Here is a 27,656-nt window from a genome sequence, read left to right on the forward strand (position 1 = left end):
AGCCCAGACTGGACAGAAGGTGGGAGGGACTGAGAATCCCTCACCTTTGGATGGTGCCTTGTTCTGGACACCTAGGAGTCCCTGGGACAGAGGGGGGATGTGGACACCTCACGTGAGGACAAAGATGTGAAGGGGAGAGCTCACACCCAGCTGAAGGAGGGCTGAACAGAACCAGCAGGGATTCCCTGAGGGCACGGGACAGCAGCGGAATACACCACCCAATATGGACACCAGTGTTCTAGAACCTTCCAAATTAGGTCTCCCCTGCTTCCCTGATCCAGGTCTTAATTTGCTTCTGCCGATTCTTTGCCTCACAAGGGATTGTTGACCTTGGACTCTAGAGCATCACCTGGAGCCTCATGGCTCCCCTGCCCGACCCAGGGCAAGTTGCCTTGGCTCACCAGGCCTCAGTTTCCTTATCTCTACAATAGGTGGGAATTCTTACTTTAGCATAAAGGGGCATTTATGGTTCTTCTGTCAGTGCAGACAGAGCACGTAGAACAGCATCTGGCACACAGTGAGGAATAAATGACTAGATCCACACCTGGTTTTATAGCTCTCTACAAAGATAGAGTCTGGAAAGCAGGCACAGGTTGAACCTAATTAACAAGAGGCTATGAGGTTTAGGGCAGAAATGTACCTTAAGCCCTTAGTAAGTCCTCATTAAATGTCCATTCCACAGGGGCAGGGATTTTGGCTAATGTGGACACTGCTGTGTTCTCAGCATGCTTAGGAGGGCTGGGCTCATAGCACATACTTAATGAATCTTTGTGGAATATATGTATTTTATCATTGTTTCGGGGAGATCTGGTGCTTTCCAATAAGCAAGACTGTCCAGATTGGCAGTGAAAAAAAAAAAAAAAACTGGGAAAAAAAAAAAAAAAGAACCAGACAAACTTGTCTGCTTCTAAGAGGCAGACACCACAAAGTGGGTCCAACATCTTTAAAGGGCATATTAAACAGGCAGTGAAAATTATTTCGGGACAGAGAAAGCCTTCTTCCAGGAATGCCTCAAGCAAGATGTGTTTTTGTCCCTGGTTTAATATGTATAATTTGCCTTCTGGAAAAGGAGCCCAAAGAGCTTGGCGTGATTTAGGAACAATGAACAATGGTCACAATTTACCAAGCGTAATTATGCAGAAAGATCTGGAGCCCAGCAAGAGGATTTGACCTACGCCTTTTTGAGAAGGTTCCATTATGGCGGGTCGTGGGGCCGGAAGGCTCAATGCCATGGCTGCTCATGCTCTGTGATTGGGGAAATGAAGATATAATCCCTGTGCTGCCCCCGTTTGAGCAGTTACCCCAGAAACTCACCAATTTCACAAGGGCGGAGGTGAGCACAATTCTGCTTCTTCCTGCCCCTCTGGGTCAGTCCCAAACCAAGCTCTGAGCCAAGTCTCCCAACCCTAGGCTTCTTGCTGGTAGAGGGGAAGGCTTCCAGGTAAGACCTTATGGGTCATGGAAAGGACAACCCCCACCACCACCACTCTGGCCTCCAAGGGGGCACCTGAGATACTTCCTAGTGCAGCTGTCCCCGGCCTCCCGTGGAGGATGGGCTGAGAAGGGAGGAGAAGCTCCCTCTTCCCCCATTGGAGTTATGGGGATTCCCTCCCCACGCCTGTTTAGATATTAACTGAGCCAGAAGAGGCCAAAGCAAACAGAGCAGACAAGAGGACAGGTGTCTGTGGCCTGGGACTGCACATCACCCCCCTACTGCCATGGACGTGCCCTGGCCTGTGGGGTTGATTCTGCTCCTCCTGGGGACCCCTCTTGCCCATGCTGAGCCACTGTGAGTGTGGAAACGGAGGGCCTCTGCCCGTGTGATTCCCTGCGCATGCGCCTGCCTTTCCGAAGCTGCTTCCCCCACTTGAGTCCCACCGCCCCCATGCTCCTGCGTTTGTCTACTGCAGGTACATCCTGGTGACCCCCCGAGCCCTGCGGGTCGGCGGCCCTGAGACCATCCATGTACAGGCTCACTCGGACTCCCAGCAGTCCCTCAAAGGGACCCTCGAGGTGAACCTCACCGTATGGGACTTCCCCATGAAGAAGACAGTGGTGGCTAAGAGCCACCTCCTTCTCTCAGAAGCAAACAACTTTATGAAACAGGCATCCGTGACGGTAGGTGAACAGGCCAGGATGGGATGGGTGGCGGCAGAGGGAGGCTCTGGGTCAGCCGCAAGGATGGAGGGGGGCAGACTCCAGAGGGACTCCCCACAAGGAACACTGGAGAACAGAGGCAGGGTTTGGATATACTTACCGCTCCTCTTATGTCCTGTCCAGTTAGAAATCCTAAGTCCCCTGAATTCGGGTTCCAAGAAGGGCAGCAATCAGCCCGTAAGAGATCTCTGTGAGAATTAATAAGAGGCGCCCTCTGCTGGTGGCTTTGGACCCGGACTGTGGACTGGATTGCATTCCCACTTTGGCGGGACGCCCTTGTATAGGAACAAGCTGCAAGGCCACCTTGCTCCCAGCCCCAGAGCCAGAGGGCCCCCATTCAGTTGTTTCTCCCAAGATCTGGTTCAGAGTTTTGCTCCCAGGGATGGGGACCTCTGCAGAGCCTGAAGAGTGTGGACCTCTCTCCCCAGATTCCCGAGAGCCTGATATACCCCCCACAACCAGGACAGCAGCATGTCATCATCCGGGCAAACTGGGCACCCACCTCGACCACTTCATTCATGGAGAGAATAGTCCCAGTGGCTCCCCATGCTGGCTACATCTTCATCCAGACAGACAAGCCTCTCTACACCCCTGAACACTTGGGTAGAGCGCCCAGGCACTTGGCCTAGGGCAGACACTGACTCTCATTCCCCGCCTCCCCCAGTGCCTGTCATATTCCACCTCCCAAGGTCACCCTCTGCCCAAAGACCCCTATATCCTAAAGCCCAAGATCCTAACGACTACCTCCCTCTTCAGATTCTATCCAGAACTCAAAGTCTTCCCTCTCCCTCCAGTTCAATACCGGGTGTTTGTTGTGGACCACAAGATGGATCCTGCCCAAAGGATATTCACTCTAGACATCAAGGTGGCCTCTCCTGATGGGAGGGTGGATCGTACTGGGTAGACCCCTGAGGTTCTATCATGGGCTGAAGGCCTGGGGCATGAACTACACCCCCTGTCCCCACAGAACCCGGAAGGGATCACTGTGATCAGCCAGAATCTGCTAGCCAAGGACGGTTTCTTCGCAAAATCCTTTAAACTCCCACAGATTGTCAGGTGCTCTGCTGGGAGCCCTGTGGAAGGAGGGTTGGAGGCTTTCCTCAGTCTCCATCTCTTCTAATTCTCTGTGTCTCAGTTTTGGGACCTGGAGCATCGAAGCCAGTTACCAAAGTGCAGCCAAGCAGAAGTTCAAGGCAACCTTTGAAGTCAGGGATTATGGTGAGTAGGGTGTGATGGGCAGGGCAAGGTGGGGTATGCAAGACACGGGGTTGGAAGTGGAAAAGAGGAATCATGGTGCACCTACTGTGTGCTGGGGCCTAAGCTGGGTGCTGGTGAACAGAACCATGTGTTCCAATCCTTGGGGATTGCAAGAGTCACTGAGGAAATAGTGAACAGGGAGGGGACAAGGAGGGGGACAGCAAAATATGGAGGGTGTCCACTGCCTTTACCCCACCCAGTGCTCCCATCATTTGAGGTCCAGCTGAAGCCAAACAAGACTTTCTTCCACCTCAACGATGAGGCTCTGGGTGTGGACATCGAGGCTTGGTAAGTCCCCTTGTCCCAGCCTGGCCAGAGGACCAGGAATGCCAAGAAACTGAATGGGTAGAGAAGCAGATTACTTCTATGGCATTTAAGGTATGGTAGAGGTACTTGCTGCCACCCATGAGGTATTCTTGGACACCTACATTGTTTTGTGAGGTTGTCCAGACCACATCTGCCACATGTAAGTAGTACAGAACATTCCTTCTGGTCTCTGGGATTGTATAGGACATCTTGTCCACCGAATAAAGTCTGCCATGTCTCACAGCTCAGATCATCTCTGAAGGTCCACAAGGTTGCACAGGCACATTTGTCATCTTATGAAATTGTTCAAATCATCTCCACAGTACTATGAGGTTGTACAGACCATTTGTCTACCTAAGGTTGTAAGGGCCCTATCTGCCACTTCTTAACACTATGTAGACTGTCCCTATAGCTTGCTACGCATGCCCCCTAGTCTGCCTGATGAGGCTTTAAGGGCTACCTCCACCATCTTGTGAGGTTGCACAGGCCACATCTGCAACCGAACACAAAGCTTTATGGAACACATATATCACTTCCCAGGGTTGTGTAGGTGAGCAATGAAACCTTCTGAGTTTCCAGGGGCCACCTCTGCCCCTCGCAAAGTTTTACCACCATCCAAGCAGCCTCATGAGGTCCTACAGGACATCTCTGCAACCACATGAGTTTGTGTAGGTGATTCAGAGCCCAGTGGAATGATCCTCCACCCACCCCCAGTTATGTATTCAAAGAGCCAGTGAATGGACAGGCTCTGGCCATCTTTGGGGTGAAGCTGCATTCCCGTCGGATGACCATCCAGAGCTCCCTGCAGAAAGTGGAGGTAACTGAGTCTTGACCTCACCCCCACCTAACTTCCCCCTCCACCAACTCTTTTCTACTCCCCAAGAAACCATCTCCTCTTCTCTCTCTCATTCTGAGAGCAGATTTCTGAAGGCCTGGGTCACGTCTCCCTCCAGAAGAAAACACTGATGTCCACATTCCAAGGCCCAGAAGAGGACTTCATTGGGGCCTTTATCTTTGTCGATGTCACCGTGTTCTCTTCAGGTGCCATCTTTACCCAATCTCCTGGCTGAAGTCAGGACAGTGTCCTTACCCAAACTAGACATTCCACCCGTGTGACCATGGGCCACCTCCCAGCCTGTTTCCTCATCAGAGAAATGCAAAAATGCCAGAAAGGCTGGAAGGAGCTGAGATTGTGTTACTCTCTTTCCATGTCCTCACCAAGACAGGCTTCCCATACCAGCAGCTCTGTCACTCTCCCAAGTTACTGAACCTCCTCCACAGACCTCACAGTCCCCTGTCTCTCCAGGGGGTGAGATGGTCCAGGCTGAGACCCCAGGGGTGAAGATTGTCCGGAGCCCATACAACATCAAGTTCATCAGGACTCCCCAGTATTTCAAGCCTGGGATGCCCTTCCACGTTAAGGTCAGAGTCTGACTTCATTCCGCCTAGGGACTCGGAGCTCACTTCCCCTAACAGACCCCTCTCAAGAGACAAAAAACCACACTGGGCTCACCTGTCCCCCACAATACATCTGTTTGAGAACTGAATCCATCATGCCTCTCAGACCAATCCCAAGTCTCTCTCAAGTCTCAACCCAAGTTGCCCCAAAGCACTGTGATGGCTCTATAATTTCTCTGTGGGGTGCTTAGTGGTCACAGTCAGGCTAGAAGGTGGTGCACAGGGAGTTATCTTTAGGCTACATTTGCACAGCAAGAATGCTGGTTTTACATACATTCGTTTGGGGTGACTTTGAGAAGTCTGATGGACATTAGGAAAAACAGAGACATCCTTTGGTGCCAGTCCTACTAAAGACTTCCCCAAGCCTTCCTCATCTCTCTATTCTAATCCCTTCCACCCCCATTACCCCAGCACACCAACCCCTAGGGCCACCACATATGATTGCACACTGCAAAACTCTAATATGTATGGTTCCCCCAGTGTTGTTCAGTGCACAACTTGTACAGCTATACAAGGCAGTCCTGTCCAGATCAGATTCCCAGTACCCACTTCTCATACCAGGCCACCACAAGGCCTGTCTTTCATCTCACCCCTATTCCACCTCAGGTCTTTGTCTCAAATCCTGATGGGTCCCCAGCCTCTGGAGTCCGTGTCCGATGCCAAGACAAACGAGACCGAACCTCAGCCAGTGGAGAGGCCATTTTGACCATCAACACAAATGCAAATAATCAGGAGAAGCTCCCTATCCTGGTACCAACCTAATGGAGTAGGGATGGTGGAGCTGTGTGAGCTAGAAGAGCTGGAAGTTTACTTGCCCATCACTCTCCCCAGGTAGAAACTGAAGAACCTCTCCAGCCAGAAGAGCAGGCTTCAGCCAATATGACGGCTTGGCCTTACTCAACTCAGGGTGGGTCAGGAAACCTGTTGCACATTGAGGTGAATACAGTCGCAGACGTAGGCAGCAGCATCTACCTGAGCCTTGTCACAGAACATCAGAATCATGAAACCAAGAAACAGATGACTCACTTCACCATCCTGGTGAGTGGCTAGGACTAAAACTTAAGCCAAGGAATGATTTCCCTGGAACATCCCTGGCTAGCTGGTTTGGAGAAAACGTGAACAGTGGTGTGAGGGTGGGAACCATTTGGGGTGGCCTCAGACTAAGGAGCTGAAGCAAAAGAACTGTGAGTCTCCCTTGTGAGCTGAGATGGTCTCCAGAAAAGGTTGACCCTACCCTTCTTATTCTTGTCTTCTCTTATCTCCAAGGTTCTGAGTAAGGGCCGGATTGTGGATGTCAAACATCAGTTAAAAAGTGACCACACAGCAGCCACTATTGATGTTACTTCAGAGATGCTGCCCTCATTCCGCATCCTGGCCTTTTATTTACTGCCCAGGGGAGCAGGTCAGGATCCTGAACTGGTGGCCGACTCCGTATGGGTTGATGTGAATGACCGATGCATGGGGACGGTGAGCCAAATTCCTTGAAGTTGTACATTACCATCATAAAGCTTGGATGGGCAGAAAAGTCTGTCCAAGTTGAAGGGCTCCAAGTCTAGGGACGGGGAGAGGAAGAGGAGATGTGCCCTTAAATGCTCAGCCTAGGTGGGGCACCTGGGTGGCTCGGTGCATTAAGCCTCTGCCTTCGGCTCCGGTCATGATCTCAGGGTCCTGGGATCGAGCCCCACATCGGGCTCTCTGCTCAGCGGGGACCCTGCTTCCCCTTCTCTCTCTGCCTGCTGCTCTGCCTACTTCTGATCTCTCTCTGTCAAATAAATAAGATCTTAAAAAAAAAAAAACCATAAAAAATAAAAAAGAAAAGAAAAAGCTCAGCCTAGGGCATGGAGACTATGCAAACAAATGTGTGGAGTTGGGATTGGCCTGGTGAAGTTCCTGGATGCTTCATCAGACCCATAAGGTGCATAAACTTGAAAGTGGACTTGGGGAAATCCCTTGGTAGCACATGAGGGTCTTTTACTGACATCTCTCTTTTTCCTGGGTCAGCTGAATGTTGGTTTAAAGAAAGAAAGACACTACCAGCCTTCTTTGAAACCCAATAGCAATGTGGAATTGAAGGTGACAGGTGATGAAGAGGCCACAGTGGGGTTGGTGGCCGTGGACAAGGCTGTTTATGTCTTGAACAGTAAACACAGGCTCACACAGAAGAAGGTGAGAATACATGGGCTTTGGGCCAGGAGGTCGCCTAGAGGTTCTAAAACTGGGGCTTCAGCTTCTTCAGCTGTAAAGTGGGCAACATTGATGGTTGCAAGGATTCAAGGAGCTAGTGCACAGCTAGAGATTGGAAGGTGATAAGAACTCAATAAATGGGAGGTGGTGTGAGAATTATTATTTGAGCCAGCAATTTCAGTGCACCATTGCTCCTTCCCTGAAAAGGCCACCCAGGCTCCAAAGCTAGGTTCCTATCTTAAACCCCCAGGTCTGGGATGTGGTGGAGGAACATGACATTGGCTGTACATCGGGCAGCGGGAAAGATGGACTTGCTGTGTTCAAGGATGCTGGCTTGGACCTGAAGATGAGCACAGGGATGCACACCCTGACAAGCTCAGGTACCAGAAGGAACATGCCAGGGGCAGGGTGGGTGGGCAGTGCTGTCTAGTGGTTAAGAACATGAGGTTTGGTGTCAGACAGGCTAAAATCTAGGAGCATCCTACTTATCATGAGTCAGTTACATTTCCTCTCTGAGGCTCAATTTCTCTGTCCGTAAAATGGGGATAATAATAGAAGTGACTCCCTATGTCTTAGTTAAGATATAGGTTTGGCCATGGGTATCAGAGATACAAACTAACATTAGCTTAAACAAGGTAGAAGTTTATTCCTCACTCAGTAACAGTTCTGAGGTCATTCTGGAGCTCAAGCTCCTTCTAGCTTGTTGCTCTGCTACAAGATGGCACCTCGTCAGGACCTCCTGCCAGGCAAGAGTATGAAGGGAAGTGGGAAGGGGAGATACTTTCCCAAATCTCATTTGCTGGAACTCAGTCATGTAGCCCTGCCTAGGTACAAGGGAGGCTGGGAAATGTAGTCTTCATTCTAGAGTGATATGCAAAAGAGGGAGGTTTAGTCCCCATGGATGAAGAGGGAGAGTGAATACTAGGGACAACTAGGAGTGTCTTCTTTCAGCTATAAATAATGATATCAGTAACAGTTTCTATTTACTACAAGCTGGACACTGTGCTAAGTACTTTTATATGAATGATCTCATTGATAGAACTATGATTATGCCAATTTACATGGCTGGAGAAATTAATGCCCAGAGAGGTTAAGTGACTTGCTGAAGATTGCACAGCTTTTAAGTGGTGAATCGTGAACATGAGGAGGTTACGGGATTAAAAGAAATGATGCTTAGAAAGCACTGGGCATTCTGTCAGCACCCAATAAATATCAGGGATGTTGACAATGATCTTGATGACAGTGACCCCCTCATTCTTCTGACCCTCAGACTGGCAGTGCCCTCAGAGTCCCCCTGCCAGCCGCCGCCGCCGCCGCCGCTCTCTGAAGAGGCTGGAGACCAAGAGGAATGCAGGTCAGAGCTAAAGCTGGACATGTCCCTCCTGGCTTCCTAACCTACTGTATTCATCAGAGCTTAGAAGAGAAAAACTGAAACCGCTCTAGGTACTTCAAGCAGGAAGGGAGGGATTTAATGATGGGATTTTGGTGCTTTCAAAATCATTAGATAGTCTGTAGGAGTGGCTGCTTGCTGGGACTCAAAATCACCTCACTGCAGCTTTGTAATGTGTGACATCTCAGGAAACTGCTGCCCATATCTCTTGCGATGCTGGTGGGTAAGTAATGAAGTGCAGAAATGTGCCCATTACAAAAACACACATAGACTGGGGTTCACCCTTCAGCTACCACTGCCAGGGAAAATGGCCTCACCTCTTCCACCCTCCAGATCCTACACAAGAGTGTCTCGGTGGCAGAACCTTATCTCATCTAGAACCCTAGCGGCAAGGGAGCCTGGGAAATGCAGCTTCAAGCTATCTAGGCTTTGTGATACAAAAGCGAACGTAGACAAAAGGAGAGATGGGTGCTGGGTGCCCGTGGATAATAACAAACCTGCCATCCCCAAGGCCAGGGTGTGGACCAGAATAAGAAGCTCTGAGCCTGGGGTAAAGGGATGATGGGAGGCAGCACTGAGTGGTGTTGGAAGCATGGGTTCTGCAAATACTAGATTTTTCCATCTCCTTGAGCAATGTTCATGACTTTGTGAATCTAAATAAAGAGAAAGTAAGTGAAACCTAATAGAAATTGAGGTAAAACCTTGACTTTAATTTTGGTATTAAATTGTGCTAACCCCCTGGGAAAAGTTCATAATATAAGCTCTTGTTTTATTTATGATGAGTTATAAAATTTAACTATAATTATGTTAAAAGTAAACAATAAGAGTTTTTAATTGCTGTATATTATTTATTTATTTATTTATTATTTTCAGGAGAGAGCAAGTGTGAGCAGGGGGAAGAGCAGAGGGAGAGAAAAAGGAAAAGAATCTCAAGCAGACTTTATGCTGAGTGCGAAGCCCCATGCAGGGCTCAATCTCATGAGCCTGAGATCATGAGCAGACCTGAAACCAGGAGTCAGACCCTTGACCAACTGAGCCATCCAGGTCCCCTGAATATTTTTACCTTTAAGTGTATTCCCTCAGTTTCCTAACTTAGAAGCATTCAACTTGACATCATGCTTTATAACATGGTTTATGTTTTGATTTTTAAAAAAAAAAATACATGATGGAAATCAGAAGTTGAAATGCTGGGGCGCCTGGGTGGCTCATGGTTAAGCCTCTGCCTTCAGCTCAGGTCATGATCCCAAGGTCCTAGGATTGAGCCCCACATTGGGCTCCCTGCTCAGTGGGGAGTTTGCTTCTCCCTCTCCCTCTGCCCCTCCGCCTGCTTGTGTGCTCTCTCTCTCTTTAATAAATAAAATCTAAAAAAAAAAAAAATAGAAGTTGAAATGGCATCTCTAATATGCAAACATGGCATTACCAATCCCTGTCAAGAAGGGACAGGAGGAGGAAGGGGAAAATGAGAAGCAGCAGCGGCATGGATTCTAGTCCCTGCTCTGCCACTTGGGAGCTGTGTGACCATGGGCCAATGAATTAGACTCTCTGTTGCTTAGCTTCCTCTTCAGAACCCAGCATATGGGTTCAATGTGAACCTTCGGGAGGAAGATACAAGCAAAGTGCTGGGACCAGCATCTGCCAGAGATAAGGGTAAATAGAGACCAGGTATACGTGGCATTGAGGTAGATGAGTCCAAGTTTCCTCTAGTTCCTCTCAGCCCCTCCTCTGTACCTCTACCTCTGGCCCACAGTGAACAAGTTCGAGACAGAGCTGGAGCGAAAGTGCTGTGAGGCTGGGCTCCAGGAGAGCCCCATAGGGCTGTCATGTGAAGAGAGGAAACGGCATGTCCGCCATGGGCCAACCTGTGTTGCTGCTTTCCTGAGCTGTTGCCGTCTGTCTGAGGCCCTGAGTCAGGAGGCTCGGGAGGAGCAGCTGCTTTTGGGGACATGTGAGGAGGCCGTGGTGGAGGTGGGGGTGTGGGGGTTGGGGCTTGCCTGAGGGGCATGAAGTCCTGTGGGACAAGCCATGGAGAGATATGGGCCACGAGGGGACGGGGTGGGAGGATGCATCGGAGACACCGCCCCACATCCTCTCCCTGCAGCGGATGAAGATGAGGACTTAGGTGACATCTTCCTGGAGGACCAGCCTATCCGAACCTTGTTCCCTGAGAGTTGGCTCTGGACAAAGTTTGAACTGCCGAAAAGTACATCAAGGTAGGACCACAGACCCTTGTCCCTGGCAGCATCTGGTCCCTGGCCCTTCCGGGCATTAGTGGATGTCAGTCAGAGCCGGTGCCCCCAGTGGTGACACTGAGCGCAGCACAGTCACTGTAACCTCCCTGGAGGGGGATATAAATCCCAGTGGATCCCCCCCAAGGACGACCCTCTAGTGATGATGTCTCTGATAGGGTGACCCACTGACCCCTGGACAGTGATTCCCCAGTGCAGAGGCTCTGACCACAAACTCACTTATGCCCCCCCTTCTCCCACCACTTCCAGAGGCATCTCCCACTACAGTTTTCCTGTGAACGTGCCAGATTCCATCACCACGTGGCAGTTAGTGGCTGTCAGCCTCAAGCCTGGAAAAGGTGAGCCCACAAGCCCAGGGCTGAGAAGATGGGAGAATGGTGGTCCTGCCCAGCCCCGGGACAGCTGGCCTCTACTTAATGCCCACTTACCCCCGGGCTCTAGGTCTCTGCATCTCAGACCCCTTTGAGCTGACAGTTATGAAATCGCTCTTTGTGGATCTCAAGTTGCCCTCCTCCGTGATCAGGAATGAGCAGGTCCAGATCCAAGCCATGCTGTACAATTTCAGGACGGAGCAGGTCAAGGTGAAGCCCGAGCCCTCCCCTCCTCTCAAACTATCCATCAGTGTGTTTTATAAAGGGGTTGGAGTGTGTCCATTATTCAAAGGGGTCAGCCAAGTGGTTGCCCTTTTGAAAAGCTCCTGGGGTATTTTCTCATTTAAAATGCACAATAATCCCAGCAGATGGCTGCTATCATTGCTTTTGGTGTACATGTTAGGAAACTGAGGCACAAAGAGGTGAAGGGGCTTTCCTGAGGTCACACAGCCCATAAGTGGCAGACAGGCCTTTGCTCTCAGCCACTAGCTGTGCTGTCACCTCCTTGGGATTTTCAGGGTGAGGAGAGGGAGGTAATTGTGACTAGGGTCCTAGATGTCCCCAGGCATCAGGACCCCCTAATTGCCCACCCTGCCCCAGGTCCATGTGGAGTTCCCCTACAAGGAGCCACTGTGCAGCGCATCAAAGCCAGGAGCCCCATCCCGCCAGGTCGTGATCGTGCCCCCCACCTCCTCCAAGACGGTGCCCTTTGTGCTTCTCCCACTTGAAATAGGCAAAGTGGATGTGGAGGTTAGGATCAGGACAAGTGAGGTTGCGGACCACATAAGGAAGACACTTCTGGTCAAGGTAATGGGGGCCCCCACCTCTTGTTACTGGTGCAGACTATGGGGCTTCCCCAGGGGTCCCCAGCTGTGATCACAGGACCGACAGGTATGCCCAGGATCAAAAAACAGAGCTCTCAGATGGGAGTGAGGGGCAAGAGAATGGATTTGAAAGTTCAATCACAGAGCCTCCACTATGGGACTTTGTTGTCACAGTGGGTTCAAGCCTTGTCCCTGCTGTGTGACCTTGGACAGTTTACTTAACTTTTCTGAGCCTTTGTTTCCTTATTTGCAAGGTGTGATAATCATCACACCCACAGCCGTGAATAATAATCAGAGAGCTGTGAAAATTATATCTCATATCTGGTTGTGCACAACCCATCAATAATACTTTATTTACTTCTCTTATTTACTTAACTTATTTACTTAACAAACACATGTTCAGCGCTTATGATATAAACGCTGTAAGAATAGTAACTCGTTGAGCCATCAGAACAACCATGTGAAGTAGGAACCTTTTATGGATGAGAAAACTGAGGCCACAGAGAGGTTAAGTAATTTGCCCAAGGTCACACAGTTAGAACATAGAAGGGTTGGGATTTGAACCCAGATATTTGGGATCCAGAGTCTGTGCTCTTTACAGCTAACCAATGCCTCCTCCTACTGTCATTGTGATTGTCATCATTACTATTACTGTTGTTGTTTTTAACTTGCTTCATCATTGCCTCTCACAGGCAGAAGGGCAGATACAGCAAAGATCCCATAGCATCCTCCTGAACCCCCAAGGTTTGTGGGGTCTGCAGGGAGCATGTGGGATCCTAGGGCCACATCAGGAGGGAGGGAGGAGCTGAAATGAGGGGGTCCAGCCAGGTGGGCAGTACGAGCTCCTCCGGGGTCTGCACACCCTGTCTTTCCCAACCCCAGAATCTGCTTGTCACAGAAGGTTGTGTTGGCTTAACCTAGGTCAAACCCAGATAGAAGCAGTGCCAAGACAGAACCTTTTCAACATGGTGCCCAATACAGAAGCAGAAGTGTTTGTCAGTGTCCAAGGTGCTTGGGACAGAGATGACGCCTGGGGGGAGGGATCGGGAGACCGGGGAGCTCGCTCCCCCCACGCCTGCCTGGGCACAAGGGGAGTGGGGGCTGGGCTGTCTATGTAGGGTGATCCAAGAGCCATGGTGGCTTAGGTCATTCCTGAGATGATTCTGTTCATCTGATAGGGGACATCCTTGGCGAGACGATCCTGGGCACCCTGACACCTGGAGAAAAATGGCAGCTGCTGAGGGTGCCGACTGGTTGCCCTGAGCAGACACTAAGCAAATTGGCACCTGCGGTCATCCTGACCCGCTATTTGGATGCTGCTGGCCAGTGGGGCAAGGTTGGAGTGGAGCTCAGGGAGCAGGTGATACAGAACATTGTCAGAGGTGAGAGGGGTTTCCTCCTGGGACTCTCTGGAAAGGTAGCTGGGGTACCCCCAGGGTTGGGTGTGGACCCCACGGGACTCTCCCTGACAACAGCATTCATATTCTGACTCATCTCCCAGGATGCAAACTGGTACCAAGTCCCACCAGTACCCCTTCATCTGGACCCCTCTCACAGGCTACAGTCTGACAACAAACACCCTGGTTTACCCCCAAAGCAGGAGCCCCCAAGTTCTATTATATCCAGACACTGTCCTAGGTTATACCCAGGGACATGCCTTGGGTTATACCCCTACAGAACCCCCAAACAGACAGCTCCAGAATAATCCCAGGTGGTGGTCTCCCCATTACACCTTTCCAGGTTATATCCACACCTCCCAGGTAACAACCAGAGATGCACAGTCCTAGTTATACCCAGACAGAGACCCTCAGGTTCATCAGGGCACTGACCCTTCTTCCCAGTTGCACGCAGACACCATCTCTCCCTCCAGGTGCTCTCAGCCATAACCCTCAGGTAACACCTTGACACTCTCACCCCCAGAGTTACTCCCAAACAGTAATCTCCCAGGCAGCTTTCAGGTCATACTTTAGTAGCAACACTCAGAACACACCTGAGAGGTATCCCCAGGAGTAGCTTCCCCTAAGCCACACAGACACAGTGACACCCCTAATTTACAACCAAGAAACAACCCCCAAGGAAACTGCCAGGTAGTGGCCCCCAGGGTACCCCCTTTCCTGGGTTCCATCTTCCATGATCCGTCTGAGCAGAAATTCCTAGTCCTACCCTTCAATTGCCCAGGTTACTCGCAGATGACCCTGGACACTGGCTCCCACGGTCACACCTGGACCCCGCAGCCACCTCTTGATACACCTAGACAAGTCCCCTCCTATGGTTACGCCTCGATAGGAGGCGCCCCCAAGCCACACCCACATCTTGCCCCCCCATGTCCATACCTGATGACTGACTCCCCTTTACGGCCACACCCAAATGTCAAATCTCCCCGAAAGCCTTCCTCCACCCATCTCCCCAGGTTATACCCACATGCTGACCCACCGGAGTGCACACGGCACCTACCACATCAGCAACGGACACCCGGGCAGCACCTGGTGAGGACAAGGATGTTGGCAGGCCTGCCACCGCCACCCTGAATGAAGCCCAAGGGACAGCCTGGGGCTTGATGACCCCAGGGGCACCCATGCGACAGGGGCTGGGGCAGGCAGCCTTTGGGCCAGAAGGATTGCTACTTGGGTTTTACCTGAAGGATTACCCAGGAGTTTATGGTTCGGGGGTAACTGTGGGGGTAATAGTGTCCGGGGGTTACCTAGGGGTTGTTGTTGAGAGCACCTGAATAGAGAGTTGGTGTCTGAATGTCAGAGAGAGGGGTCAGTGTCCATGCCGGCCGACCTGGAGAGCAGCAAATGAACGGTCAGTATGGAACAGTCTGGAGCAGCTGGTGTGGACTCCCCTTAGTGTAGACGCCCCTGTCCTTGAATCCCCTTGGCTGCCATTCCCAGTCATCACCCATCCCATCTACCCCCGGACAGGCTCACAAGCTATGTGTTCCGGGTCTTTGCCCTGGCCTACTCTATCATGACGACCAGCACGCTTGATCTGCGGTCTCTCTGTGCCACTGCCAACTGGATCATCACCAAGAGGCAGGCAGAGGACGGGCACTTCTTGGAGAATGGCCCCGTGATCATGGCATCGATGCAGGTGACCACTGCCCTCCCTGTTCCTGGGCTATTCAAACCCAGGGCTCTGTGCACTATTAGGGGGACCCTCAGCCCCCTGACCTGTTTGCAGGTAAAATGAGAACAGGAAAGAGCCAGGGCCTGGCATCCAGCATCACATCTCCCTGCTCTGGACCTCTCTGAGCTCTGTTACAATGTCAGAGAGGCTGGGCACATCTGGGACCCTGTCCCTCTCTCACTCCCACTTCGAGCAGGCTCCAGTCCTGGTTCTCTTCCCTCTGAGCTGAGTTTCTCAAACCCCCAGCCAACACAGCCATCCCTACCAAATATTCCTGTACATCAGCCTCCAGAAATAGCTTTCAAACAGTCTGGAGTGTCTCTCCCCTGTTCAAACACCTTCCATGGCTCACAGTTGTCTATGACAGTATCTCTCTATTATATCCCTCTCTTCTGTATCTCCCCCAAGACTTACCCCCACTACTCCCTGATCACGGATCCCTCCAATTCACTGTCTTTGCTTAAGCTGCTCTCTCTGCACGGAATAGCCAAGCCCCATCCCTTTTGCTTTTCCTTGGCTGGCCAGATTGTGTTTTCTCTTTAGATTTAAGCTCAAACCCACCTCCTCCAGGGGTCTCCCCTGAATGCCAGCCCTGTGCTTGTCTCTATTATTGTACCTACCACAGTAGGGGTGTCATTCACTCATTCAACAGACATCTATCCAGCAACTGCTCTGTACCAGGCCTTGTCCTAGACAGAGGGGAGACATAGCAGTAAATAAGACACTTACAGCCCCTGTCTTGTAGTACTCACAAGCTGGGGTGTGGGAGGAAGATGGAAGTTAGCCAAGTAATTATAACAAATGATTATTTACATCACAACTGTGCTGAGTTCCATGGGAAAGAAATAACAGGAGAAAGTATTTAATAGGGGCCATGCCTGGTCAGGGAACCGCCAAAGAGACAACAAAGAAGCAACCTGAAGAAGGGATAGACATAGTAAGGAAGAATGGAAAAGAGAGCTCCAGACAAAGGGATCAGTACATGCAAAAGTGCTGAGGCTTCGGGAGGTCTGAGGAAAACGAACAGACCAGACCCCAAAGATGGGAAAGCAGGTAGCCTGTCCTGAGGCCTGAAAGGGAAGAGAGATGCCAGGCCCTAAAACCTGCAGGGTCTTGGGGACCTTGGTGAGGATTTGAAATAATCTGCTCAAGGTTTGCTTTCCCTGCACTGTGAGTCCTTCCAGTTGGGGGAAGCAGGCCTGATTCATCATAGCTGGCAAATGTTTGCTGAATAAAACTCTGGTTGAGTGCATAAACCCAGAAAAGACAGATTGCAACCCCAGATGAAGGGAGGAGTTAGGGGGTTTGGGGGGCCTGACAGGAGCCAGATGCCGTACAGGACGGTGGCACAGAGAGGGGTTACAAACAGGGTTCACAGGCTCACAGAAAGGAGTTTCTTCCTACCAACAAACACTTATCAGGCACCTACAACGTGCCAGGCACTGCTTTAAGCACTGCAGACCCTTCTCATGGTGGGGGGGGGGATGTTTTTGTAAAGGACCGGCAATGGGCGTGAGAGAAACCTAAATGGTGTGACATGCATGGCAGAAGTGACATGGGGAAAGATGCAGGGAAAGGCGAATCAAGGCGATGGGGTGTCATTTTGGGAGGCTTCATGAAAAGATGATGTTTGTTAGAGACCTGAGGAGGTGAGGGAGCAAGTCATGTGGATAATCAGAGAAAGAGTGTTCTGAGCAGAGGAAACACCATGTGCAAAGGTCCTGAGACCAGAAGTGTCCACTATGTTTGAGGAACAGCGAGGAGGCTGGGACAGAGTGAGCAACCCTGGAGGACAGGAGGAGGAGGAGAGCTGAGGGAGGGGGTGGGACAGATGGTGCAGAGCCTTTGGGCTTCAGAGAGGGCTTGAGCTTTTCCTCTGAGATGGGAGCCATGGAGGGTTCTGAACCAAGGAGGGACACAACCCAATTCAAGAGTTCACAGGCTTCACTGGCCACCGTGGGAAGAAGAGACTGTGGGGTGCGAATTAATTCTTTGGGGCTCTTGTAAAAAGTACCACAAACAGGATGGCTCAAAACAACAGAAATGTATTTATTTTGTCACAGTTCTGGAAGCTAGAAGTCCCAGATCAAAGTGTCAGCAGGGCCATGCTCCTTCTGAAGGCTCTAGCGGGGAATCTTTCCTTGTCTCTTATGACTTGATGGCCTCTGGGCAGTCCTTAGCATTCCTGAACTTCTAGCTGCACCACTCCAACCTCTGTCCTCATCCTCATTTGCCCTCCTTCCTTCTCTGAATCTTCCCATGGCCTCCTTTTAAGACGGGAGTCACCAGGTAGGGCCCACTCTAATCAGTATGACCTCCTACGAATTTAACTAATTACATCTTCAAAGACCCTATTTCCAAGTAAGATCAGAGGTTCTGAGTGGACATGAATTTTTTTGGGGGGGACATTATTCAACCAATGGGAAGACCACCTCTCTGACCATGACTTCCCTCATCAGGAAGATAGAGCTACTGAAAGAATGCTTTGAGATACAGTAGAGTTTAACACATCACCTTCGACGGCTGTTGGCTTTGGTTGGTAATACAGACCCTACACAGGCAAATCTTGAGGTGGTTCCTCCTCCTTCTCTCTCTCTCTCCCTATCCTGCTTTTGGCATCCTCCAGCCCAGAGCTGAGCACCTGGGAGCTTTTCAAGGTCACACAGGGGAGCTTTTCAAGGTCACACAGGGGAGCTTTTCAAGGTTACACAGGAGATGTTGGGGAAAGTCTTTCTAAGACACTAGGGGGATCATGGGTGTGATCCTGCCTCCACAGGGTGGCTACCGAGGTTCTGAAGCAGACATATCCCTCACAGCTCTTGTTCTGATTGCCCTGGATGAGGGGAAGGACTTGTGCCACCAGGAGATACCGGTAAGACCCAAAGAGGAGTGCAGGCTCTGCAGAGCCCAGCCCTCTAGATCCTCTGCCCAGAGGAAGTTCCCCCATCCTCATGTCCCTCCCCGTGCATCCCTCTCTTCCAACTCCTAGATCCCTTCCCTCTAATGGCCCCCCTTCTAGTTTGCTCTCTCTAACTTTCTAGAATTTGCCTGCCAGCATGGAACGAGCCCGTAGCTTCCTGGAGGAATGCCTTCCCAAAATTAAGACAACCTTTGCCGTAGCCATAGTCTCCTATGCTCTGGCCCTCACCAATAGCCCCCGAGCCAATGACCGCCTGGACAGCTTCGCCAGTCGTGGTGAGTGTGGGCCACTTCTTAACCAGCTGTGTGTGTGAACCACAGTCATGGGGGCAGGGGAGGGCAATTGTGTGATTTAAAATTCACCAATGTGTGATTCATCACTTTGCATTTATTGCGCATCTATGGTGTGCCAACTCTTGAGTTCAGACTCTGAGAAATCAAGGTGGACAACACTAATATGGTCCTTGCTCTCAGAGGTCCTACTACCCTGGGGGAGCAGCCAAAAGACAAACAGATCAACTACAAACTGAGATAAGCACAGAGATGATAACATATAAGATGGGTGGGAGAGATGGAGAGGGAAGAGGAGTATGGATTGGAGAACTGCCAAGGCCTCTCCAAAAAGAGAACTAACTCCGTAGCTGGAATAAAAGATAAGAAGGCCCACCTGTGTGAAAGGCCAAAGACATTCCAAGCTAGGAGAATGGCATGTGCAAATGCCCTGAATTGGGAAAGTGCTTGACATGGTCAAAGATGGGAAAAAAGGTAATAAAATGTGGTTAACTGAGAGGGCCTGCCTCCCTTGGCCTGCCCAAGGATCCTTATCCCATCCTCCTCCAAGTCAAGAGGAATGGAGTTAGGAAAACTCACTTGCAGTGGAAATGGTGGGACTTGGAGGACCTTGAACCTTAATTTCCCCATCTCTAAATAGTTAGAGTCCCTGTCTCCTAGACATCTAGGAGATATCTGTTCCAAAAATAGAATGTCCATATACCTCCTCAAAGAGTTTCATATAAAGTAAGTGCTCAGTAAAACAGTGGATGAGAAAATTGGGGCCAGATGACACAAGGAGAGGACAGGTTTTGGTGAATGGGCCCAGTTTGGGAAGACAAAGTGGTCATCCATCTCCTAGATAAAACCCACTGGCCCCAGAACAAACTGGACAGGAACTCCCTGTACACCATTGAGGCCACGGCCTATGCGCTGATGCAGAAGGTGGTGTTGGGTCGGCATAATGAGACGCACGCCATTGCCAAGTGGCTACTGGAGAAGCGGGAGCTAGGCGGAGGCTTCAAATCCACCCAGGTGACCCGGGCGTCTGGAGGAGGGGGTTGGGGAAGGAACGCTAGCCTAGGTGCTGACAAGGCCAGCCCACCGGAAGGAGCTTCCCGTGGTGCTGATTTGCCGCGGGGCGCAGTCCGGGGGCGCTGTCAGTGGTGCTGATGTGAGGCCCCACCCCAACACCTAGACCACTGTGGTGGCCCTTGAGGCCCTCACCCTCTTCCGCGAAGTTGTCCCTTTTGATGGTGGCCAGGATCTCAGGGTCCAGATAAGCGTGCCCAAGAAAGCCGTGGACATTGAGTGGATCATCGATCAGAGCAACGCCTACCATCTGCGGTCAGCAAAGGTAGGGCATGGAGGGGCTGACAGGAAGGTCATACAGAGGTGGCACTGGGGGTGAGGCCAAGAGTCATGTCCCTGACAGTGTCCCTCTCTAAGATTATCTCACAACCAGTGTCTATACTGTCAATGTATTGACTCATTTATTCCACCATTTCTTTTTTTTTTTTAAGATTTTATTTATTTATCTGACACAGAGAGAGAGATGACAAGTAGGCAGAGGGGCAGGCAGAGGGGGAGGGGGAAGCAGGCCCCCCGCTGAGCAGAGAACCTGATTCGGGGCTAGATCCCAGGACCCTGGGACCATGACCCAAGCCGAAGACAGAGGCTTAACCCACTGAGCCACCCAGGTGCCCCTATTCCACCATTTCTTGAGCACCTGTTGTGTGTCAGTCACTTTCCTGGGCAATGGGGATGTATTATGAAGCCTCTGCTCACAGGAAACTTACAGTGTATAAAGAAACTGAGACAAAAACTATTTTAAGTTTTCTGGACATATGGAAAAGAAATAATGTGTAAAGGGGAAAATACCCTTTGGTGTGAGGAAGAAGGTAATCACGATCTTACTCCATGGAGGAAGTGATATTTACCTCCAATTCTTTGACCCATCTTTACTGAGCACTCACTGTATGCCAGGCACTATTGCAGGTACTGGGAATATAGCCATGAATAAGACATTTTAAAAATCTCTTTCCCTGTAGAATTTTATGTTTTAATGGGTGAGACAGACAATAAAGAGATGTGAGGGGGTGCCTGGGTGGCTCAGTGGGTTAAAGCCTCTGTCTTCGGCTTGGGTCATGGTCCCAGGGTCCTGGGATCGAGCCCCACATCGGGCTTTCTGCTCGGCAGGGAGCCTGCTTCCTCCTCTCTCTCTGCCTGCTTCTCTGTGATCTCCATCTGTCAAATAAATAAAATCTTTAAAAAAAAAAAAAGAGATATGTGAGGAAGTAGAATATGTAGTGTGTTACATGGTGGCAAGGGCTATAGCTAAAAATTAAGCAGAAAGGGGGGATGGGAACATTAAGGAGTTGCAATTTTTGATAGGAGGGGCAGGGAAGTTCTCTCCAAGATGGTAACATTTGAGCAAAGACCTTAAGGAAAGGAAGAAGTGAGGCTTCTGGGTATCTAAGCAGAGGAAATAGCAGGTGCAAAGGCCCTGAGACAGAAGCATCCCAAGAATAGCAATGGGGCTTAAGCAGAGGTGATGGGAATAGATGTAAATTTGTAAAATTTTTCTCTGGTTGATAAAGGAAATGTATGATGGAAACAAGAATAGATGCATAGATGCCAGGGCTCCATGCACAAGAAACTCTGCAGACACTGTAAAGTGGATGGATTGAATAGATGTACATTAGAACACAGCCTGAATTGGCAGTAGTAGTTGATCTGTGACAGTGTAGACACCACAAATGCTCTATCAAAAAGAAAAAGTAAAATCATCTATGTGGAGTGAGGGGGGCAGTGAGTCACTAGACCCCAAGTTAGGGAAATCACTGAAGCCTCATTGCCCATGCATGTTTTCCTCCCCAAACCCATTGCATTTGAGCCATGTTTTGCTGCTTCTTATGCACTCAAATCCTCTTCTTGCTTCCTTTCAGTTCTCTGCCCAGGATGACCTAGAGATCAAAGCCAGTGGCAGTGGGAGAGGCACAATCTCAGTAAGTCTGGTGTCCCACCATGAGGTCCTTAGCTGGAGGACCTCATGTACAACCACCATCCCCCTTGTTGGTGGGAATAGAGGCAGTTTATTGCAAGACAAGATTGAAATCAGCAATACTTTTAGCTACCATGTAGGGCACTACTATTTACTAGGAACCAAGTTAAGGACACCTCAAAACCTGCCCCTAGAAAGTTGGTAAAATTATGGACTCCATTTAACAGGTGGGGAAATAGAGACTCAGAAAAGTCTTCACTTGTCATAAGTCAAGAGTCAGGAGAGGTAGAGGCCAGGGGTCTTTGGACCTGTCTGCCCCTTCCATGCTGAGTCCCTGAAGGGATGTTTCTTTCTTCCCTCCCCTCAAAGGAAGATTGTCCCTCCAGCATGCCCACCAATGCCCAGAGGATGACTCCCCACTTCCCCCTCTGCTATAACTTCTGGCTCCATAGCCTGTGGCCCAGGAGAACAGAGCTCTTGTTCACTGAATTTGAGCAACTTGTTTTCATATTTCTGGCAATGGAGTCACAGTTGAATCTCTGCCTTTGTTGTGTGACTTTGGGCATGTCATACTCCCCATGAGCCTCTGTTAAATCTGAATTAAGTGAAAGTAAAAATTCAGTTCCTCAGTTGTGCTAGCCACATTTCAAGTGCTCACTAGTGACATATGGCCAGTTGCTACCATATAGAGAGCACAGGGAGAATCTACTTCAATTACTACAGAATGCCCTCCTGCAAAGAGGCGGTCTAGACTCTAAAGAGTGTTCTAGTCACTGCACCCAAGAATGTGGGGGCACGCAGACTCTGCTGTGAATTATCCACAGGGACAGAACCTGGATAGGCGAGGACTGGAGTGAGGAGGAAGGGAGTAGGTAGAAATGGTCTTTTGACATCTTTCCTTCCCTGGCAGATCCTGACCATGTACCACAGGTCCCCAGAGTCCGAGGAGGGCACCTGCAACCTGTACCAACTGAATGTGACTCTCCATAATACCTTGAAAGGTGAGCCTAAACCCAAAGATTCCCAGACCTTCTTTTTTATTACTTTATTTTAGGTTTCATTCAGTAAGCACATGTATTGCCTTATTCGACTTTTCAACAAGTATTTATTGAGCACTGACTATGTGTCTTGCCCTGTTTCTGGACCCTGGAACACAGGCATGAACAAGAAAAAATACCCCACATTCTAGTAGGGGGAGACAAACAATAATATAACAATAAATACATTATACGCCTACTGCTATTTACTTATAACAATCTGCATTATAAAAAATAAATATATAGCACACTAGTAGGTGATGATAAGTACCACAAAAAATAAAGCAGAAAAGGTGATACACATGTGGAGGAAGTCCAGGGAAAGATCTCTGAGGAGGTGGCATTTGAGCTCAGACATGAAAGAAGTGGAGAATGAGCCAGGAAGGATCTAAGGGAATAGCATTCCAGGCAGGCAGAACAGCAGGTGCAGAGGCCTGGAGACAAGAATGAGCTTACCTTGTTTGAAGAAGCCATTGTGGCCAGAGAGGAGCAAAGAGTAGGGTTTTAGGAAAAAGAGTTGGAGAGATGATGGGGGCAGACGGTGCAGGGATTCATGGGCCATAGTGAGAACTTTGGGTTTTGCTTAGAGTGAAGCAGGAGCTATAGAGGGCTCTAAGCAAAGGAGGGGTATGACCTAGCACAGGTTTGCACAGACTGTAGAGGGCAAGGGCAGAAGCTGGGAGACCAGGGAGGAGGTGACGACACTGGTCTTGCAGGAGATGATGGGGGCTGAACTGGGATAAGGGGCTGTAGAGATTATGAAAAATGAGATTCTAGAATTCCTAGTCTGGGGTGCCAAGGAAGAAGAGACAGGACTCTGCCATTGGGAGCTCACTGTAGGGATGAGGGGAATAAGCCTCACCAACCCCAAGACTTGCAGGCTTTGGCTTGGATTGCATTTCTAAATAATAATAGTAGTAGTAGTAGTAGTGGTGGTGGTGGTGGTAGTAATGGTAGTAAGAGTAATTGACAGTTATAAAGTACCAATAAAGCATTACATTAGTGCTTTATTGTATTAACTCAGTTAATCCTACAACTCTGCGGTGTTGGAAATATTATGCTCCCCATTTACCAATTAGGTAACTAAAACATAGAGAGTTTAAGGAACTTGCCCAAAGTCACACAGCAGAGCCAGGAATTGAACACAGGAAGCTGTGTTACCCAGCCTCTAAACTCCTGCCTTCTCTCTGCAGATCATAAAAACGGGGAAGAGACCTTCCAGCTCCGGATGGAGACAAGGTTAGGGCACCCGGATCTTGGGCGGGGCAAGAGGAAGTCCTCACTCCTGGTATCCAGACTCCTTACCAGCTCTCCTTATGTCTTGAATGGAGGGTGGGAATCAGCCAAGCTTCCTTCTCCATGCTTGCCCCTTCATTCTACCACTCATCCTGCCCTCCCCTGCCCATCCCCCCTGGCCTCTTCCCCTGCCTTCCCATGCTTGTCTGCCATCCTGCTCCCCAGTCCTGTCCCTCAACCTGCCATATCCTGGTGGGCTCCATCACGGCAAACCTGCTCTATGTCCCAGATGCCCAGGACTGACTCCAAGCCCACAGCTCTCTCTGCCCTCATCTTCTCAAGACATCCCACCCCTCACCCCAGTTCTGCCCTGTCTCCCAGATGCCTTCATCCAGGTCTGCCCCAGATAAAAACATGTGTTGAGCATCTACTGAATGCCAGGCTCTGTTCTAAGAACTGAGGGCACAGCTGTGAGCCAGGAAGCTCTCCTCTGCCTGGTGGAGTTCACAGCCTATAAGGGGAGACAGACAATAACAAAATAATCACCCAGAATCGATGTAAAATGACAACTGTGACTAAATATGGCAAAGGAGAGATCCAAGGAACCATAGGAGAGCAAATTAGAGAAGGACCTGGTGCCTGGGCAGGAGAAGGCTTCCCAGAGGGAGTGATGGATCAGTGGAAATTGCAAAGATGCAAGGATGTTTCAGGGTGGAAAGAGGAGTGAGGACCCCAGGCTGAGAGGACAGCATATGCCAAGGTCCAGTGCAGGAGAGAGACTCTTAGAAGAAATCACATGAAGGCTGGGCTGAGAGGAGGCAAAGCAGAAGGGTGAGACAAGGCGCCTGGTAAAGGTTGTTAAGCAAGGAAGCAACCCATCAGATTCCTGCTTGCTAAATCTGTAAGCTTGCCGGGGGCAGAGGAGTAACGGGGAGATCCAGGAGGAGGCTGCTGACTGCATTCATCCAGGCATGAGATAGATGATGGCAGTAGGAGCATTGGGGGAGAGGCAGGAGGAGAGTGGGAAGAGATAATGGAGCTGTGAAATCCCCAGGTTCCTGGGAAATCGAGAGGCCACAATGAGCATCATAGAAGTCTCCCTACTCACCGGCTTCTACCCCAACGAGAATGACCTCAAACAGGTAATGTAGGTCCCACCTGCCTACTCCTCAGCAGGGTGGGGATGCCCTAGCAACATCACACATTCCCCGTGTGAGCATGGCGTTCAAGGCCCCCAGATTAATGCCCCATGGTCCGTAGCCATGATCACGCCTGATTGCCTCCCTCCATGACCTTAGACAAATTCTTGACCTGATTGTGCCTCAGTTTCCCCAACACTGGTGTTGATGGGACAAAGGCTGGAAGCTTGAGAGTTACTTCACGCTGACCAGAGCTCCTAGAGCTGGGGACCTCAGCGGGGGGTCTCTGACAACCTGCAATCCTCACCTTCTGCCCCAGCTTACAAGTACTATGGAGATGTATGCCTTCCACTATGAGATCAAGATGAATTCCACTGACAACACCGTTGTCCTCTACCTGGATAAGGTAAGGAAGGCTGGCTGTCCTCCTCCAGAGGCCTATGGGCAGCCCCCTGGGCAGAGAATCCACAGTCAGCACCTTGGACAGTGTTGCCAGAGAACCACAGGGTCTGAGGTCAGCTCCCCAGGCTGCAAGGACACGTTACCAGTGTTATGGCCAAGGCCCTGTGGTCAGTGCCCCGTGGTCAGTGGCCCTGGTCAGCTCAGACAGGATTCCCTCTCCCCAGCTCTCCCATAAGGAAGACACCGTGCTGGGCTTCCGGATCCACCGAATGCTGCAGGTGGAGTTCCTGCAGGCCGCCCAGGTCACTATATATGACTACTACGAGCCTTGTAAGCATGGGTAGGGGTTGGGGGGTGGAAGGGTATCCAGAGAGGGGCTGTGAAGCACTGGGCCAGGAGGGAGAGATGAGAGGCGGGGCCAGGAAGAGGACTGAGGCGCGGCTGAGAGGAGCCCGGCCAAGGGGAAGTGGGGAAGAAGCGTAGAATGGTCCTGAAAGGGACCGACATGGGCGTGGTGAAAAGGGGCGTGGCCTTCCCGGCAAGTCGAAGTTGTGGAGAGTCTGGAAAGGGGTGGGAGGAAGACGTGACTGGGCGCGGCCTGCGGCAGGAAGAGCCGAGTCTTCAAGGGGGAGGGGCCTTCGTGGGCGGAGCCAGGGGTGCCCCCGCCCGCAGGGACGCTGGCCCAAGCCCACTCCAGGCACTGGCCCCTCTCTCAGCCCGGAGGTGCAGCTCCGTCTACAACCTGCCCGCAGAGCACTCTTCCCTGCGGAAGATCTGTCACAAAGATGTCTGCAGATGTGCGGAAGGTGAGGTCATGGGGACCGAGAGACCGGGGTTGCCATGCGGGGGATCCAGGAGCCCTTCATCACCTCCTGGCGGTCGTCTAGGCTGAGTTTAGACAGAGAGAGGCAGTGAGACGGGAAGACAGAGACAAAGAGAAACAAAAAGGGAGACCCAGAGACAGACTGACACGCACAGCCAGACACAGCCAGAAATGGAGGGAGACGTAAAGAGACTTGGAGGGGAGAAAGAGACCAAAAGAGACACGGAGGAAATGAGAGAGTGGCCTGACTCAGAGACCTAGAGGTGGCTGGCCTGGGGCCAGATGGGGATGAGATGGGAGAAAGCCCCCTCCCTCAGCACAGCCAGAGCAGCTGCCTTCCTGACCCCCCAGAACAATGCCCATCTCCGAGGAAGAACACGGGACTGCGGCAGGAGGAGCTCCAGGCCGCAGCCTGTGAGACGGGCGTGGACTTCGGTGAGTGTGGGAAGTGGTCTGCGGCGGGAAGAGGTCTGCCTGCAGGCCACATGCCAACAGGACACCCTCCTGCCCCCGCTTTCCCAGTGTACAAGGTCAGGCTGGAGTCTGTGCAGCTCTCCGCCTCCAATCCGTACATCTATTACAACATGAAACTCGAAAACATCATCAAGAGGGGTACGTCCGAGGGGGCCAAAGAGGCAGCGCGGGGTTCTACCCTGGGGATCCCAATGTGCGAAAGGGCCGGACCTGTGTGCGCTCACACGCTGGGTCTCCTCTCCTCCAGGTACAGACTCTGCCGTGTCCCTCACCAGGAAGAAGTTCATCTCTCACGCCACCTGCCACAACTCCCTGGGGCTGCAGGAACAGGAGACATACCTCATCATGGGCCACGCATTGGACCTGTGGAAAGTCAAATCTGCGTGCGTGGGGGATCCTGCTGTCCCAGGACTCAGGCGGGGGCCCCCCTTCCCTACCCCAGGCCAGTCCCTAGTGTCAACAATTCCTATCAACACACCTATCAGCAGAAGTCTCAGCTTTCAGGGGTGCCCTGAAGGGAGGTGTAGACTACGCACTGCTCAACTCCAGCTGGGGGGTGGGGGGTGAGTGGGACTCCATTCGCATGTAGATGTTGTAGATAGAAATTCGGTTTTCCAACAAAAGGAGTTAAAGAATCAGAGGAAGGGGAGCCTTTTCTAATCCCAGCCATGCTGGCTACAGGCTGGGGAACCCAAAATGGACTGGTGGAGTGAACATGACAGGCTGTGGCTCTGGGAGGCTGCCTATCAGGGCAGAGGAGCATGGCAGGGAGGGCTCCATGCTTCCAGGTCCCCGGGCTCTCCTCACCCTCCTTTCTGTGTCTCACCCACAGTTACATCTACTTCCTGGGCCAGAAGACGTTCCTCATGCAGTGGCCGGCCCATGGGGATGTGGACAAGAAGGAATTGCTGGACCAGCTGGAGAGATTTTCAGAATATATGAGCATTCATGGCTGTGAGTCCTGAGACTCTGAGGTCTCTACCACCCTCAGGAGGTTGTTTCCAAGCAGGCACAGGGCACTGGCCTTGAC

The 27,656-nt window shown here is 50.9% G+C and overlaps 1 protein-coding gene across 1 annotated transcript; it reads left to right on the forward strand.

Annotated features, from left to right (window-relative positions):
• Positions 1–1,578: 1,578 nt before the first annotated feature.
• On the forward strand, positions 1,579–27,656 carry LOC116883065 (complement C3-like). Its single transcript, XM_032883939.1, has 41 exons — positions 1,579–1,789; positions 1,911–2,118; positions 2,586–2,760; positions 2,952–3,022; positions 3,125–3,213; positions 3,293–3,375; positions 3,615–3,702; positions 4,435–4,537; positions 4,641–4,761; positions 5,027–5,142; positions 5,785–5,928; positions 6,010–6,216; positions 6,445–6,645; positions 7,180–7,344; positions 7,613–7,742; positions 8,633–8,716; positions 10,500–10,697; positions 10,851–10,962; positions 11,248–11,336; positions 11,440–11,579; positions 11,970–12,176; positions 12,886–12,937; positions 13,115–13,201; positions 13,372–13,575; positions 14,604–14,679; positions 15,118–15,286; positions 18,099–18,194; positions 18,364–18,517; positions 19,374–19,546; positions 19,710–19,868; positions 21,460–21,519; positions 22,426–22,516; positions 23,746–23,791; positions 24,843–24,930; positions 25,247–25,333; positions 25,554–25,659; positions 26,046–26,135; positions 26,504–26,587; positions 26,675–26,764; positions 26,874–27,009; positions 27,459–27,656. The coding sequence occupies exons 1-41, from the start codon at positions 1,719–1,721 to the stop codon at positions 27,589–27,591; spliced, it is 4,983 nt and encodes a 1,660-aa protein (XP_032739830.1). The 5' UTR covers positions 1,579–1,718; the 3' UTR covers positions 27,592–27,656.

The sequence above is a fragment of the Lontra canadensis genome, unplaced genomic scaffold (genome assembly GCF_010015895.1).
Source record: "Lontra canadensis isolate GAN:19392208 unplaced genomic scaffold, GSC_riverotter_1.0 scaffold88, whole genome shotgun sequence".
Lineage (NCBI taxonomy): Eukaryota > Metazoa > Chordata > Mammalia > Carnivora > Mustelidae > Lontra > Lontra canadensis.